Raw genomic sequence first — 15248 nt, forward strand, 5'->3', positions numbered from 1 at the left:
CTTAGAGAACCCTTTTTATATCTTAAAAACTTCATAAAGAAATCTGCAAGAACCACTTTTTTTTTAAATGACAAAAACTGAAAACTTTGATTTTATTAAAATAATTGAGCAAAAAAATTTCTAAAATATTTCCTCGCTAAATGTTTGGGAAAAACCGTGAATCTTAGTCTACTTAAAAATCTGCAAATTTCCTCAAAATTCTAGGTAATCAAATCACAAATTTTATTGGGAAAAATCACCCAAAACCAATCTCTAGTCTGATGCCATGAAATGATAATCAATTGATATTCAATATCAAACAAAGGAGAATACCCCTTAGATAAGCAATAACAAAACAAATATTTTTTATAATGGAAATGATTGAGAACTAAAGATAGATTAGAAAGTTACTAGACTAACTAAACAACTTAAAAAACAGAAAGTTACTATAAACTAATTGATGTAAAAAATGTTGCTTAGATGACCATTACACAAAAAATTACAATATTACTTTAAGATGCACTAGTATCTTGATGACAATAAACGGATGCAGTTTGTCCTTGAAAGTGGCTATTCTTCATGTAATAGACTGGTAAGGGTTACCGTGGAAAAATTATAATTGTAAATTGAGCATCTATTCTATTTATACCCCAATGTTTATAGAGATCGAGGTGTGCCTTGTGCTCTTAAATGGCTTACAGTTTGTCAAAGATTCCTTGAATCGTTAAGGGGTGCTTCAGTATGCTTGAATACAAAAAGGACAAATTAGTGGGCAAGGAAAATATCTGGAAAAGGCATGAATTATATTGCTGGTCCAGAATGAAAAGAATTCACAACCTTGTGGATGCTCTTGAAAGTGGAAGAAGCCGAACCAAGCAGATATGATTCACTTAGTGCAATAACCAGAGCCAAGGAGAACAGAATATTCTAAAGTTGATAGATATTATATTACTAAATATGTTTGCACCTGTGTGAAAGCCAAGGTAAAAATAATAACCCAGGTCAGGCCATAACTACTATGATGTCAGAGGGCTCACCAATCAAAGCCACCATTTCAATTGGGTATATTATTGCAAGGAGGGTAAGGGTCTACCATATCCAAAACTTCATGCTGAATGCCTCCCGCTTGATGATCAAAAATATTTAAGAGGGACCAGAACTGTCACTAATGTTAGTTGTAGAAAAGGCTATGTTATCAACACATAGAAATACTTGATCTCTCTGTTACAGTTGTGAGTATTTCTATAGTTTTGTCATTTTGTAGTTGAAAGCTACAGCCTTTGGGCATTTTGTTATAATAAGTAAATAATAAATATACAAATTGTCAATGAATGCTTCCCTTTCTATGAAATAAAAATCTGAATTAAACTCTAATTATTATGTGTTAATAGGATCTATGATGTATATAATGATTGCCTTATCAACGCATCATATGAATATTTGAAATTCTTTACATTTTTCTAAATTTTCCCTACATTCTGAATAGTTGTCCTTTGTTGTTGTTGTTTTTCTGAGGATTGCTGCAAATGTACTAAGCACTGCCATATTGATATGTGTTTTCCAAATGACAGCAATCTCTTATTTATATTAAGAATAAGCCATGAAGAGACATATCCCTTCATGGGACATGTCTATCCATTACTCAGATAATTAATATAATGACAATTTAATCATTATATATATATATATATATATATATATATATATATATATATATATATATATATATATATATATATATATTCTCTCAGATAAAAATAAGCTTATATCTCAAATATAATGAACACATATATAACAATTATATTTCATATATAATTGGGTGTGTGTGTGTGTATATATTTCTCTCATATAACAATAAGTTAATATCCTGTGTAACATGGGGACGCGTCCCCCTCCAAAACCAGGCCGTACCCGAGACGAGGATGCACCCAAGACAGGGGACGGCATCTTGGCATCTTGGGTGGCACCACTCAAAGCGCCACCTCCGCTGAAGACGGCGAGACGGCTCTATGTCCCATGTGGATGTGGGGGGACATCTCCTGCAACAACAAGATGGGGGATATTAAAAAAATTTAGAAATAAGGCATTAATTTAATATTGTTTTAATCTATTTTTGTTATAATGGGATGTGGGGCCATTCCTTCCTCCTTTGTTCAAAAGCCTTCTATTCTTTATTTTTATTCACATTTGCATTTCTATATCTGAAGACTGATATATATTATAAATTTAAAATTATATAATTTGACACTTTCATTTGTTGATGTTCAGTGTTCATTGTTTGTCATTTGATCATGAATCATGATGTTCCCGTTCAAATCTTCAATGCAATGTTTAATGTTTAAATTTTTACATCTTTATATCTTATATTGTATAATTGTAGTACATCTTTTCATAACTAGCATTTTAAGTACCATACGTATATAATATACACCCCTGCTCCCCCCACCGCCACCCCGTCCCTCATTGTCGTCCCCAAATCAAAGCCCATTTGTCCCCCCGTCTTGGAAACTTGTCCCTCCGTCCCGTCTCGCAGGGTTGTGTAACTATGCTTATATCTCAAATATAATGAACACATACACACACACATATCATATAACAATGAGCTTATATCTCAAATTTAATGAACACGTACATATAAATATATCTCATATATAATTATATATAGGTTTATTTATTCAACTGAAGCTATCAAACATCAACACTCCCTCTTAGCTAGGAAGAATAAACACAAGACGAATATTACACCATTGGTAATATTAGGAATGGCAAATTTTAAGGATACCTTTGATCAGAAGATATCTACCATTTTGATATCACATTTCATATCATGATTATTGCTCTTCCAGAATATCAACACATGATATTCACCAAGTACTCAAATAAAGTTTAATATCACATCTGATATCATGAGTATTGGTCTGCCAGAATATCAACACATGATATTCACCAAGTACTCAAATAAGGTTTTGGGCTGCAAAATATCAACATATGATATTCACCATTTTGATATCACATTTGAGTATTGGGGCTCCAAAGTATTAACATATGATATTCACCAAATAACCTTTTGAGTAATGGCCTTCAGAATGTCAAGATGAGGATATTCACCAAGTATTATGAGTAATAGCCTCCTAAACATCAAGTCGCATGTATTCACCAAGTATCTTGTGTAATGGCCTCAAGAACAACGACTTGTATAACATTCACCATGTACTCAAAATGTTATAAGGTATGTGCACATGCATTCTCATAATGTGTACCATATAAACATCCACCATAAAAAAGTATAATCTATCATGATATGCATAGACATCATAAGGTATCCATCATTATTATAAAAAAAAAAATGTTATTGTAAGATCGTCACCTTTTAATAACTTCTACAAATACAAGTGATAATCATTTGGAAGTCGTCACTTCCTCATGAGGTACACAGGGGATAGGCCCATTAAGGTCATACTATCACGCACAAGGACCTTCGAACTCCCTCTGAAAATCAATCATCTAAACTCATCAACCAAAGTTGCCTTTGGTGAAGTATCACACTCCCTTTTAATATGATACAATCAAGATCTTCAAAGATCAACTTAAACATATTCTCTATCCGCTCCTTTAGATGAATGTGTCAAACTCCCTCAGAACATCAATCTCTATTTTCCTGCAATAACATTCTCGGAGGAAAAGATCAAGGCACATAACTCTTATAATACATATAGAAATACAAATAAGAGAATGACTATAATGAGCAAATAATTGTAATACTCGAGATAAATAAATAAATACTTATTTGTACACCAACATCCTAGATTGTCCTCGTCATCGCTAATTTGGTATTTATACATATAATACTGAATTTCTTTCGCCTTTATATTTATTGGTGCCTTTTACCTTAATACTCTTATAAATGTTACAAAGACACCCATGCTGGACCTTAAGTTGCAATGCGACATTCTCCTACAGTCACAGTCTTGAACCCGTGCATATCCAAATTGCATATGTTTAGTTCTTAAATGTCAGTTCTCATATGTTTGTTTGGATGTTAAATATCTTAAGGATTTTCTTGATGAATGGAGCATTGATATCTTTGTCCATTTTGTTCCATGTCTTTAGTCTTCTTCTTGACGCCATTTTGATTGCTAAACTGAGATAGGGTTTATTGTTGTTGTTTTGTCTTCTCATATTTCTTCTAATTTTGTTCGATTAATCCTGTCATAAACTCCTACTCGTATTGAAGTGGTTTCATTTTGATGTACGCAAAGAATTTGCACAAAATGGGTGCACAATCTACCACAAAATTCCTATGATTTCTGGCAACACTTTCTCAAGCAAGGATGGCAGAATAAAATCTTTTGTTTTTCTTTTATGTTCCATACTATTAATATGTCCAACATTAACAGTGATGAAATTTCTTCATTAACATTGGAGGTCCATAACCTCTGGATCTACATAGATTATAGTTTAGATCTCACTTCATTTGCTATCTCCCAATTACATGAACAGCCCCAAGCCAAGCAAGCCAAAAAAATGACACTCATAACTCATCTCCGGCATCCAACTTCCAGCAACAAACGTTGCATCCCTCCCATGAAAACTTTGGATTACAGTGACATTGAACCAAAAGTCCAATTTGACGCACAGGAACCATCAACCTTGCACTTAATATGAAGCGCGACCCAAAATATTTATGTCTGTCAATTATTCGAGACTTCATTCTGATGTAATGCTTGACAATTATACTGAGCATTGGTTCTTTGTATTGTCGCCTCTAAATGCGTCTGCAATAAATTTATCACATCACTTGCTTTCATCCTCTGCAAATTAAGTTCTATCTCATTCACCCTGAAATCATTAACCTTATCTCCACAGTCCATTCTGGTAGACCTGCCTCAAAGCTTGTTATTCCCTCTCTTAATAGGGGCATGTTTTCAGTATTTTGCAGTACACCCAAAACCTTGTTCGACCACCTCTTTACATACATGTTTGATTGACATGGAATGTCTTATTTTATCGCCTCCCTTCTGACTTTGGCAGCGACTATGATTACTCTGTTTCCATTTCTTCCCACATTTCTTTCAACTCCTTACCATTTGATTTAAATGGCCGGCACCAATTCAAATAGAATTCTTCTTTATGGGTTTGAGAGGATGAATGAATATCGGGTTGGTCCTTGCTAAAGTCTCAACGTAAGAAAATATAACATCTTGATGATCTCAGAAATTATTTTGCTGTATGGATTTATAGTCAAGTCAGGTCTTCTGCAACCAATTTCCACTTTATTACAACATATATTTTGCAATGTATCTCGACATATATGTTCTAATATATCTATAAATATATTTTTTTATTTTTTTATTTTTTTTCTAATTTCATATGTATATCCTCTGACTTCAGCGAATTCCTTGTTAAATGAAACTTAATATTTTTCCCTTACATTTGCAACCTTGCTTTGATACCATGCTGTTTTTCTGAGGATTGCTGCAAATGTCCTAAGCATTGCCATATTGGCATGTGTTATCCAAATCACAGCAATTTCTTATTTATATTGAGAATAAGCCATTAAGAGACATGTCCCTTCATGGGACATGTCGCTTCGTTAATCGGAAAATTAATATAATAACAAATTTAATCATATATATATATATATATATATAACAATAAGTTTATATCTCAAATATAATGAACATATATATATAAATTATATCTCATATATAATTATATATAGGTTTATTTGACTCAAGCTATCAAACATCAATGGTTGCCCCTATAAAGAGCCTCCCTCCCATCCCCATTCACAAAACTTGTACCCCCGTCCCTATTCCAGAAACTTGGGCTAACATAAGTTCAAAAAATATATAGAGCGATTTCATCATAAACAGTTACAACTTACACACAAACCAGTATTCAATGACTATAAAAGCCAGAGTGAAAGCGATTCATAGCAAACCATAATGAAAAGGAAAAAAGGCATAAGATTACAAATGATCCTTATTTCATGGCTTTGCAGATTACCAAACATAATTAGCCTTATTGTGTTATAAGTTGCAAATCCTCATAACCTAAAAATATACGCTACAAAATTAAGAGTATGCAGTTCCAGTAAAAAGGCCAGATAGTGATTTCTATACCTTTTTTATAATGGCATCTATGATGTCCAACATTTCAAAATGTTGTACTGCTTAAACATTTAATACAATGTTTCTAATAATTTGACATGTTCACATGGCCATAAAAATAACTACAAAAGAATGCAATGTTCCAAAATTTGGCATGCATCTTACCTCCCTGAAAGCTGGCCTGTATAATGATCGGTGAAAATATAAACATCTGGTAACAGTCGGTTCAGAATAGCACGAGAAGCATCTACCATTCGATTAGCCATTTGAGGGGATATTCTTGTAGAATAAGCTACCCCTCTAATTCGCTTTACCATACCCTCATCAACCCATGTGACAGCCTGCAAAACCAATTGAGTCAAATAGTCTAAATTGAGAGCATACAAAGGAGTAATAAAATAATCTTCTATCCTTCATATGACTCTCATGTACAAAAATTATAACTTACTGTCAAACTATTTTGCACAATTGGAACTTTTAGACGCACTTCTCCACCTCCATTAGGAGGTGCCCCTCTACTAACAATTTTCAATTCCAGCTCCTCCAAAGGAATGCCAAATTGCTTTAGAATGGGCAATGTTGTTGTCCGGAAAGTATCTACACATGGGTCCTTATCATCATTTGTAATTCCTGCAATGAAACAAACAGCTTATCAACAGGAAAGCAATATATAGTTCTTTCAGAGAATGTGATCCCATCATTGACCAACTTCAAGAGAACTTGAATTCAAATTTAATGTCTAAACATACTGTAATAGACAAAATATATGTAACTTATGGAAAGGACTATCTCAATCTAGCATTCGTGTATACAATGCCATATCTTTTCCCAGCAGTTCCACCACTAACTAATATCCTTCTCATGGTGGCCACATATAAACAACTATAGTTTAAAACAGCTATAATTCATTCAAGGCAAGTACAAGATTGTATGAAAGGAAAATGGAATTCAAAATGCAAATTATCTCAGGTTGAAAAAGTAAATTAGCCATAGTAAAAAAATCTCAAGTAATTACTCACAAGTCTATTTAGCAGTTGATCAACTCACTCACAGTTCACAGAGATAAGTTTCAAACTTTCAAGTGACTATTTTCTGGGTCCACAGAACACCTTGGCAAAGTGCTGGAGGTGCCAAAAGCCCTTGGAAAATAATAATTTCCCATTTGCACATTTGGCTTTGAACTCAAATATATGCATAGACCTTGTTTCTCCCTATGTCTCGGCTGTCATGAAGTGAACATCATCATACTGAAAAGGTTTCCAATAGCAGAAGTTTAAGAGAGGTACTTCCCTACCACTTTTAAATTTTATTTTCTTTCTTTTTCTTTTCTATTGTCAACTCATTTCTTATTCTCTGCATTTGCAGTGCAACTATGAAAGAATGACATTCACTAGGAGCAAGGCACTGTACAAGGCATGAAAGATCCTACTTGGACTTGTTGCATGCTACATACAAAAAGGGCAGTGCCTTGCAATATTTTGGATTAATCAATCATCTCAAACACCGCCTTCACGTGAATCACTAGATGAGATGTAATGTCATGCAAACAATTTAAGACTAGAGAGAAGAAGCATGAGAGATAACTTTCCTTCATTCTGGCTCCGGGAAAGAAACGACGGAAGGGAAGCTGAAATGGGAAGCAATTGCAGCCAGAACTCCCACTGGATCAGAAAGAGGTTCATCAACTGCCCTATGAATTTGCCTCCATGGGGACGCGTCCCCCCTCTTTTTGCCCCATGTCTTGAAGACTTGGATGCACTGGGGACTTGGGGACATTGTTCCCCTATCCCTAGCCGCCCACCAGATTCCACCACCTCCACCAAGGATGGGCAACGTCTCAGTGTTGACTATTTGTTGATTTGACTATTTATGTCCAATGTTCAATGTTCCAATTCAATGCAATGTTCAAGTATTTACTCTTTTACATCTTTATACCTTATATTGCAATACATCTTTTCATAACTAGCATTTTAAGTACCATATGTATAGTATGCACAACCCCCTCTTGGTCCCTCGCCATCCCCCACCTGTCCCCAAATTAAGGCCCCTTTGTCCCCCCTCCTGGAAACTTGTCCCCCAGTTTCGCCATCCCCCCGTCCCCCAGGAAAGTGTAACTATGGAAAAAATATATTCTAAGCAAATGATAGGTGCATTCATTAAGACACCAATTCTTCGGGATTTCAGAGGGCCCTTGCTAGAGTTGGCATTAAAAAAGATGCAGTAGACAACGGAAGATCAAAAAAGAACGTAGTGCAAGAAGGATTACTTTTTTTGTTTAATGGGTTCATTCATGGCAAGAGTGGAGTATTGATAGACTTTTTTGAGTCTTCCAGTGGCACATTTGTGCCACCAAAGAGAACAGATGTCTTACATGAAATGAAGAATGTGAGATTAAGGTAATTTGTGTGAAGGTGAGACATGAGAAAGTTAGAAGTGAGCATTAGAACAGAAGGAGACCTGGTTGTCATGTTGCTTTTATATACTTTGCTGGCGTTGAACTCCATTTAAGTATTCAAAGATTTCAAACGGCAGTAAGAGATCTAGTTGCTATGTCGCTTTTCTACGTGTTTGTTGGTTTTAAAGTTTACGTTTGGTCCTTTTATTGTACTCAATGTAAACAATGAAAAATTAATCAATTTGTGTATAAACTCTTCTCAATTCAACTCTAAAGTTATGTAATATGGTTCCATTTTAAATGATAACTTATAATATGAATAATGTTTTTTTCTAAATGTTCCTATTATTTGATTGTCTTTTTTTTGTTGTCCCTAAATAAAAGGCATCCCGTCCCTTGCCATCACCATCCTACAAACACCATAGAACTTATTAAATAATATATGTGTCATATGCATTTTCTTCCTGTCAGCCTAAAGTATGAGAAAGCTTCATGATGTTACCCATAAATTCATTAAAGATGTTCTTTGACAGATTTACTCATAAGACTTGTGAGTTAATACAGTCCTGAAATATGTAGATCAATGGGTATGAGTCATATATGATAAGGAGCTGATCGTTAAGTAAGTTAAACCTGTTCTTAGAAAGCATAATATCAAGCTTATGTTGAGAATAGCAGCTGCAATAGAGATCTGATTACCAGACTGTTACTGTGGTTCCAATGTCAGTATGTCTCCTGAGCTATGATGTGCTCCTAAAGGAAATCTCTGCTGCATGATCTCTTCTTTATGTTATCTGTCTGTCGCAATTATTTGCCCCTGCAATCTTCCTTGGTTCTGTTCAAGCTACATAAATTAGAGATGGCTCCATATTTTTGTATTCGTATTTCATAATGTGTGTATTCATTATTGGTTTGTGAATCTCTTATTGGTTCGTATTCATTTTTGGCATTATGCAGTTTTGCTTCACATTCCAACTTGGATGATGATTTGGCATCAAGCTCACTTGGCATAATGTTTTCTTGGCACCGTTGCTGCTGAATGTTATCTTTGAGACTTGAGGTTTTTGGCTTTGCATTCAGTGTGGTTAATGTTTGCGGTTATGTAATTGTCAAGTTCCTTCATTCATCAGTTCATATTTCTCCATACTTTGTATTATGTCTTTTTGCAGCTTCAGTTTTGGTGAGTTCGTTCACATATGTAACAGACATCTTGTGTTATTGATGTCATGTTCCCATATGTATTTGTGATAACCGTATTCAATGCATTTTTTTTCTGCTTGCTAGGAGTTACGGAGTACTGTGTAGCAGATAGTCGATCCTGAAGACAGAAATTATGATGGTATTTATTCCTACTTGGTGGTTGAGGTTGAGTGAGCTGTGTCGAGACATGTGTCTTTTCTGTGTTGTTATCGTTTTAAGGAACACATTATCATCAGTATCCTGAAGTTTGTTAGACTCTCTGAATATTAGCAGCATAGTCATACACCTGTATACATCAATGTATGGTGTCCTTGTGAAGTAACTCTCTATTGCTTACATTATTTCTGATCGTTGAATGATCAGTATGTGTTGAAGACATTGAAGGGAGCAGAATTTTGTAAATGGCATTTGCAAATCTAATAAAGGGTCCATTTTCAGTGAGCTAGGTTGTTTCCCTCGGTGATGAGGATTTTTCCAAGGATCATCTCATGGGTTATTTGATTGTTTTGCATTATTGAATTTCTTCCTGAGTTCTGGTTCAAAAGTTAACATGGTATCAAAGCAGGTTGAAGTAACTCGATCTTGAACCAGAAGTTTTATCACCTGTGTTCTCTCCTTGATTATTCTTATTTCTTCATTATCAGTGTGAAGATGGTGAATGGTCTGAAAGTTGAGGATAGGTTAAAAGGGTCATTAAATTTTGCTTCTTGGAAACCAATAGTTCTGATTGCTCTTGAGGAAAATGATCTTTTAGTTTATGTAAATTCTAATGTTGCAGAGCCACCACATGATGTTGGAAAAGCTCAATGAAAAAAGAATAAAGTTATGGCCAAAAATATCTTGATTGACTCTGTCAAAGAACATTTGATTCCAGTAATTTTCAAAATTGGAATCAGCTACGGATATGTTCAACACTCTAAGAGTCCGTTTGGTTCATGGAATTGTAGCAAATCTCGATTTAGCCAAATCAAGGTTTTGCAAATTTTCATTCCTATTTTTGGGATTTTACTTGAACCATTTGTTTCACTAGGAAAATGACTTGGAAGATACATTTTTATGCATTTGTTTCCTCAAATTGGAATTGGAATTAGAACACAGAATCATGCGATGGTTTGAAAACAGAATAAAAAATCAGACCTGTAGCATCATTCAGATGCAATAGCTTAAATGCAGAATCTCATCTCTAACATCATTCACATGAAATAGTTTAAATTCAGAATCAGACAATATATCTCTCATAGATTCGCATATTTTTCATTTTTTATATTTTTTTCCACATGATTCCTCTACTTCATTCCTAATAATGTCCTTTGAGCAATTTCTAATCCCATGGGCTTAAATTTGGAATCAGAGACATAAGTAGAATGAAAATAACAATTTCAACAGAGTGATATAATAGAAATACATCTGGTAATGGTAAAACAGAAACTCGTGTAGCATCCATTTGGGGTTTGTTGCAAGTAACGATGAAAGCAATCTTTAGCGCCATAGTGGAGCACAAGGTCACACATTAGTAGATTATGGAATCTGAAAATAAACGATTAAATTTGATAAACTTATGAAAGGATATGAGACATTCTCCCCTGCCCTGTTACTATGACTCTCAAGACCCTCAAAAATTTTAATCAGGGTTTGGTTGCAATCTGGTATCCAGCCAAGATCCCAAAATTATAAAATCTCTATGATTTTATAAAACAGACCAGAAAAAACTTATTAAATTTTTAAAAACATTGCCAATCGAAATTAACACTCTCATGAAATATACAGAGATAAGTAAATCATGTAATACTACTCATCCTTTCTAAAACTTAATATATTAAAATCCTGTAGGGCATACCTGTGATTTCTGCTCTTACACAGATCTAGAGAAACAATGTTGTAGTACAATGCATTCAAAGCTTGGCCTTGCAGGCAGAATCAAAAAAATAGTACAATCTTTTTTTTTTACACTTCTCAAAAAGCGTAACCAGGTTTTGAATTTCAATTCCGAGGTGCTAGTAAGAAGTCTAATAACATGGTTTTGAGGCAAACTTAGAAGTCTGGTATTCTAATTCCATTTTGCCAATTTTGAAACAAATGCCAAAAAATTCAAATCTGGATTATGAAAAAGCCAATTCTCGTCATCTTCCACGAACCAAACGGACCCTAAAGGATTTATATGAATTTAACAACACCAGTAAAGCTCTTGCACTGAGGTGTCAATTGTTGCACATAAAGATGTCAAGAGGAGAATCTGTGATCTCTTATATCATGAAAATCACAGAATTGAAAGACCAACTTGCTGCTATTGGCTTTCAAAAGTTGCACATAAAGATGTCAAGAGGAGAATCTGTGATAAATGCAAAAAAATTATGGCCATAATTTTTACACATGGAAGGTGAAAACGCAAATGCAATTGATGAACTAAAACCTATGGGGTATAGTGAATGGAACAGTAGTACCTACAAATGCTAACATACACCTGGAAAAGCCAAATTCATTACTGGCCTTGGTCTTTCAAATTCAGAATTACATCGTGTTGATGTAGAAAACTCATATAAAGAAATCTGTAATGAGTTAGATTTGTTGTTTGAACTTTGGAGCAAAAGAAGCAATAAGGGACATTCACTGTGAAAATAGAAACAAAAAAGCCAAGTCCATTTGCTCTTTCAAGTTCAGAATTGAATCATGTTAATTTTGAAAAATTATGTAAAAAGATCTCATGTGAATTAAATAAGTTGTCTGAAGCAAAAACAACAAATGCAAAGTTATCTCTAAAACTGCAATCATTTAGATTCAAGATGTCTGATGAAATTATGTGCAACCTAAGTTGCCGGTTCGGGTTCCGGTTCGGGTATGGATATGGGGTTCGGGTATGTGGGTACGACAATTTTTCCTCCCTTGTGGGTTCAGGTTCCTCCGTACATGTATGCATGTATGTATGTTAAAACATCAAAGTTCAAAATATAAAAGAAGCATGATACTCATAAATTCATAAGGGCCAATAAAGTTATAAATTAATTAATTGTATTACTAATAGTTTCAGATTACATGCATTGGCAATTGACATCAACATGAACATGATCAACAAACATAACTATTAGTTGGCTTTTACAAATCTATCAACAGTCATGTCCTTAGATCTACAAATAAAAAAATCAATCCCTGAGCCTCACATGAATCGAGGTAGATTTCTGTTCACTACTGTCATAAACTAAGGGCATTACATAGAACAAATTTGGTTTGAATAATATTACCAAGATGTTGCAAGACAGTATCAAAAGTTGATAGAAAAAACATGCTGATGAACAAATCAGAAATACATACATAAACTGATCTACCACCCTGGGGTACTTCCTAGATGCCTAGGTTCACTGTAGGTCTTTCACAGAAGAACCCACAGAGAACCCGTGAAGTACCCTGGAAGGACCAGTAAGAAAACTGTACCGGTACCGGGACCCAGGCCTAAATAGAAGAATCCAGTAACTGAGTGTGTAACCTTAAAAAGAATCTGAAATTTCTCATTAAACAACTAGCTGAAATCGACGTTGCAGTAGATAAAGAGGATGTTATATCCATCTTGTTAAATGGTTTGCCTTCAAAATATAGCAATGTTATTTTTACTCTCAGTTAGATATCTACCTTCACAAACCTTATAAAATGTGATTTCAGCACTCTTAGTTAAAGAAGGGAAGAAACCACATAAGATGTAGAAGGAGATACTCAGCAAGAACTTGTATTATATTCAAAGAAAAGGATGAGAAAGATAGAGCAAGTAAGAACAAAATTGAATGTTACTGTTGTAAAAAATCAGGCCATTCTGCACTGAATTGTAAAATTCATGCAAGTGATCTTCTCAAAGGAAAAGTTAAAGAATCAGTAAAAATAGCCATCGCCACTAGATGTTAAAAGTGATGATGATTTCATTGAAGATGAGGCACTTGTCCTACTTTGAAAAGGCCAACACTTTGAAGATGACGAGGTGTGCAGCCAGGAATAGAAAGATGCTCAATAATATAAGGTGCTTGTGGGTCAGGAAAACTATACCTCATTGAAGCTACAAGACATGCATGTGAGGATTGATATCCAATTGTTCAAAGGAGATGAATCTGGAGGCTTGACATCATACTTTTACAAGGGTGATGAGACACTCCATGTGCGAATGTTGATCAATGATGTTGTGAACTGGATTACAACTTGACAACTATATATGTAATTAGGAATAGCTTGAGGCTGTTTAGGTGGTCCAAAAACTGTTTTCAAAGAACAGATTCCCCATAATGTATTTTAAATTATTTTGTTAAATGGTGCTAGATAGTTTAGTCCCCAAATTGTATTATGTAGAGATTTGCTAGGAGTTCATCAAAACTCAGTTATTCATTAAGGGGGAATGTTAGAAAATATAACTCCTGTACGCGTCAATAAGGATCTGTTACTTTTTTAGTTTGCTGTTCTAGTTAGTTGCACAGTTAATTGTCAATCATTTTTAGTTAGCTGTCAGATATAATATGTAGTTTTTAGGAAGAACACTGAATCTTCTGCATCGATAAATTTGTAATTTGCTGAAGAATAAATTAATTGAGTGAGTTTTTTGTTCTGTCTGTTCTTTAATCAGCTAGCCCTTAGTTATTGATGGGACGTATGACAATAAGACGACATGAGGAATTATCCTTACAAGGAAAGAGGATAATCCAGTGCTTAGTGTCCATACCTTTGAGTGTAATAGTAACGGGTGTCTTGCCAAAAAGTCCCAGAACAATCAAAGGCTCCAAGAAGTAGCCAATTGATCTGGTCGTGCCACAATCATGCGTCAAATATTTTCCACCAACAAGCACACCGGGCTTATATCTGAGCTTTGTCCCTGCAAACACTTGTTAAGTAGCTGAATCCCGTATATGTAAAAACTTGAAATTGACGAGATAAGATGATTATTACCCGTTTCATTAATCTCTACAGCACAGCCATCGCTAATTTTCTCTAGAAGACGGAGAAAGGAAACCTCGTAATTTCGTAAGCCGGGGGATGCATCATCAGCGCGAATATTTTGAATGCGTATAGTAATACCAGACAAGGAAGATAATACCATCCGCTGCCGAAAATGCTCCGCTCCCTGCAACTCTATACTTGACGACCCTTTCACCATTTTCACCACAGCTCCGACTGCCCTTTGCTTCACAGGATTTAGCCGTTTCGATCATTCTAGGGTTGAAGGGTTTTTAATAGGTACATTCGTAATAGTGATTCTAAGGAGAAGGTTATTGTAAGCCCAAAAATTTAAAAATTTAAATATATTATATTTTTTTAAGTATTTGATTATTGTTAAAAAGGACCTCTCCCAATATCTAAGTCGATTAATGTAGTTAAGTTTATAGTTCAAGAGGTTACGGATGAATGTTTTACTTGTGGATGATTTGAAATCGTTTTTTTAGTTTATCTAATTCCTATTTTTAATCATTAGGGTGAGGAAGGGTTACACGATTTCTTTAGTTATCAAATTTTTAATTCCTATTTTTAATCATTAGGGTGAGGAAGGGTTACACGATTTCTTTAGTTATCAAATTTTTAATTCCTATTTTTAATCA

The 15248-nt window shown here is 34.6% G+C and overlaps 1 protein-coding gene across 2 annotated transcripts in view; it reads right to left on the bottom strand.

Annotated features, from left to right (window-relative positions):
* LOC149539833 (RNA cyclase family protein) overlaps nucleotides 1-14900 on the bottom strand; it is a 33131-nt gene extending 18231 nt beyond the window's left edge. Inside the window, exons 1-4 of one of the 2 annotated variants that reach the window (XM_089801020.1) lie at nucleotides 14602-14897; nucleotides 14378-14527; nucleotides 6541-6722; nucleotides 6258-6433 (exon numbers count right to left, since the gene is read on the bottom strand). In XM_089801020.1, the coding sequence (XP_089657146.1) occupies nucleotides 6258-6433; nucleotides 6541-6722; nucleotides 14378-14527; nucleotides 14602-14809 (716 nt within the window). In that variant the 5' untranslated portion in view covers nucleotides 14810-14897. Of the gene's footprint in view, nucleotides 1-6257; nucleotides 6434-6540; nucleotides 6723-14377; nucleotides 14528-14601 lie in introns of both variants that reach the window. The other variant, XM_089801019.1, reaches the window with a different exon arrangement.
* Nucleotides 14901-15248: the final 348 nt, after the last annotated feature.

This window comes from Cupressus sempervirens, chromosome 9, assembly GCF_028749045.1.
Source record: "Cupressus sempervirens isolate cs-2001-9-10 chromosome 9, ASM2874904v1, whole genome shotgun sequence".
Taxonomy (NCBI): Eukaryota; Viridiplantae; Streptophyta; class Pinopsida; order Cupressales; family Cupressaceae; genus Cupressus; species Cupressus sempervirens.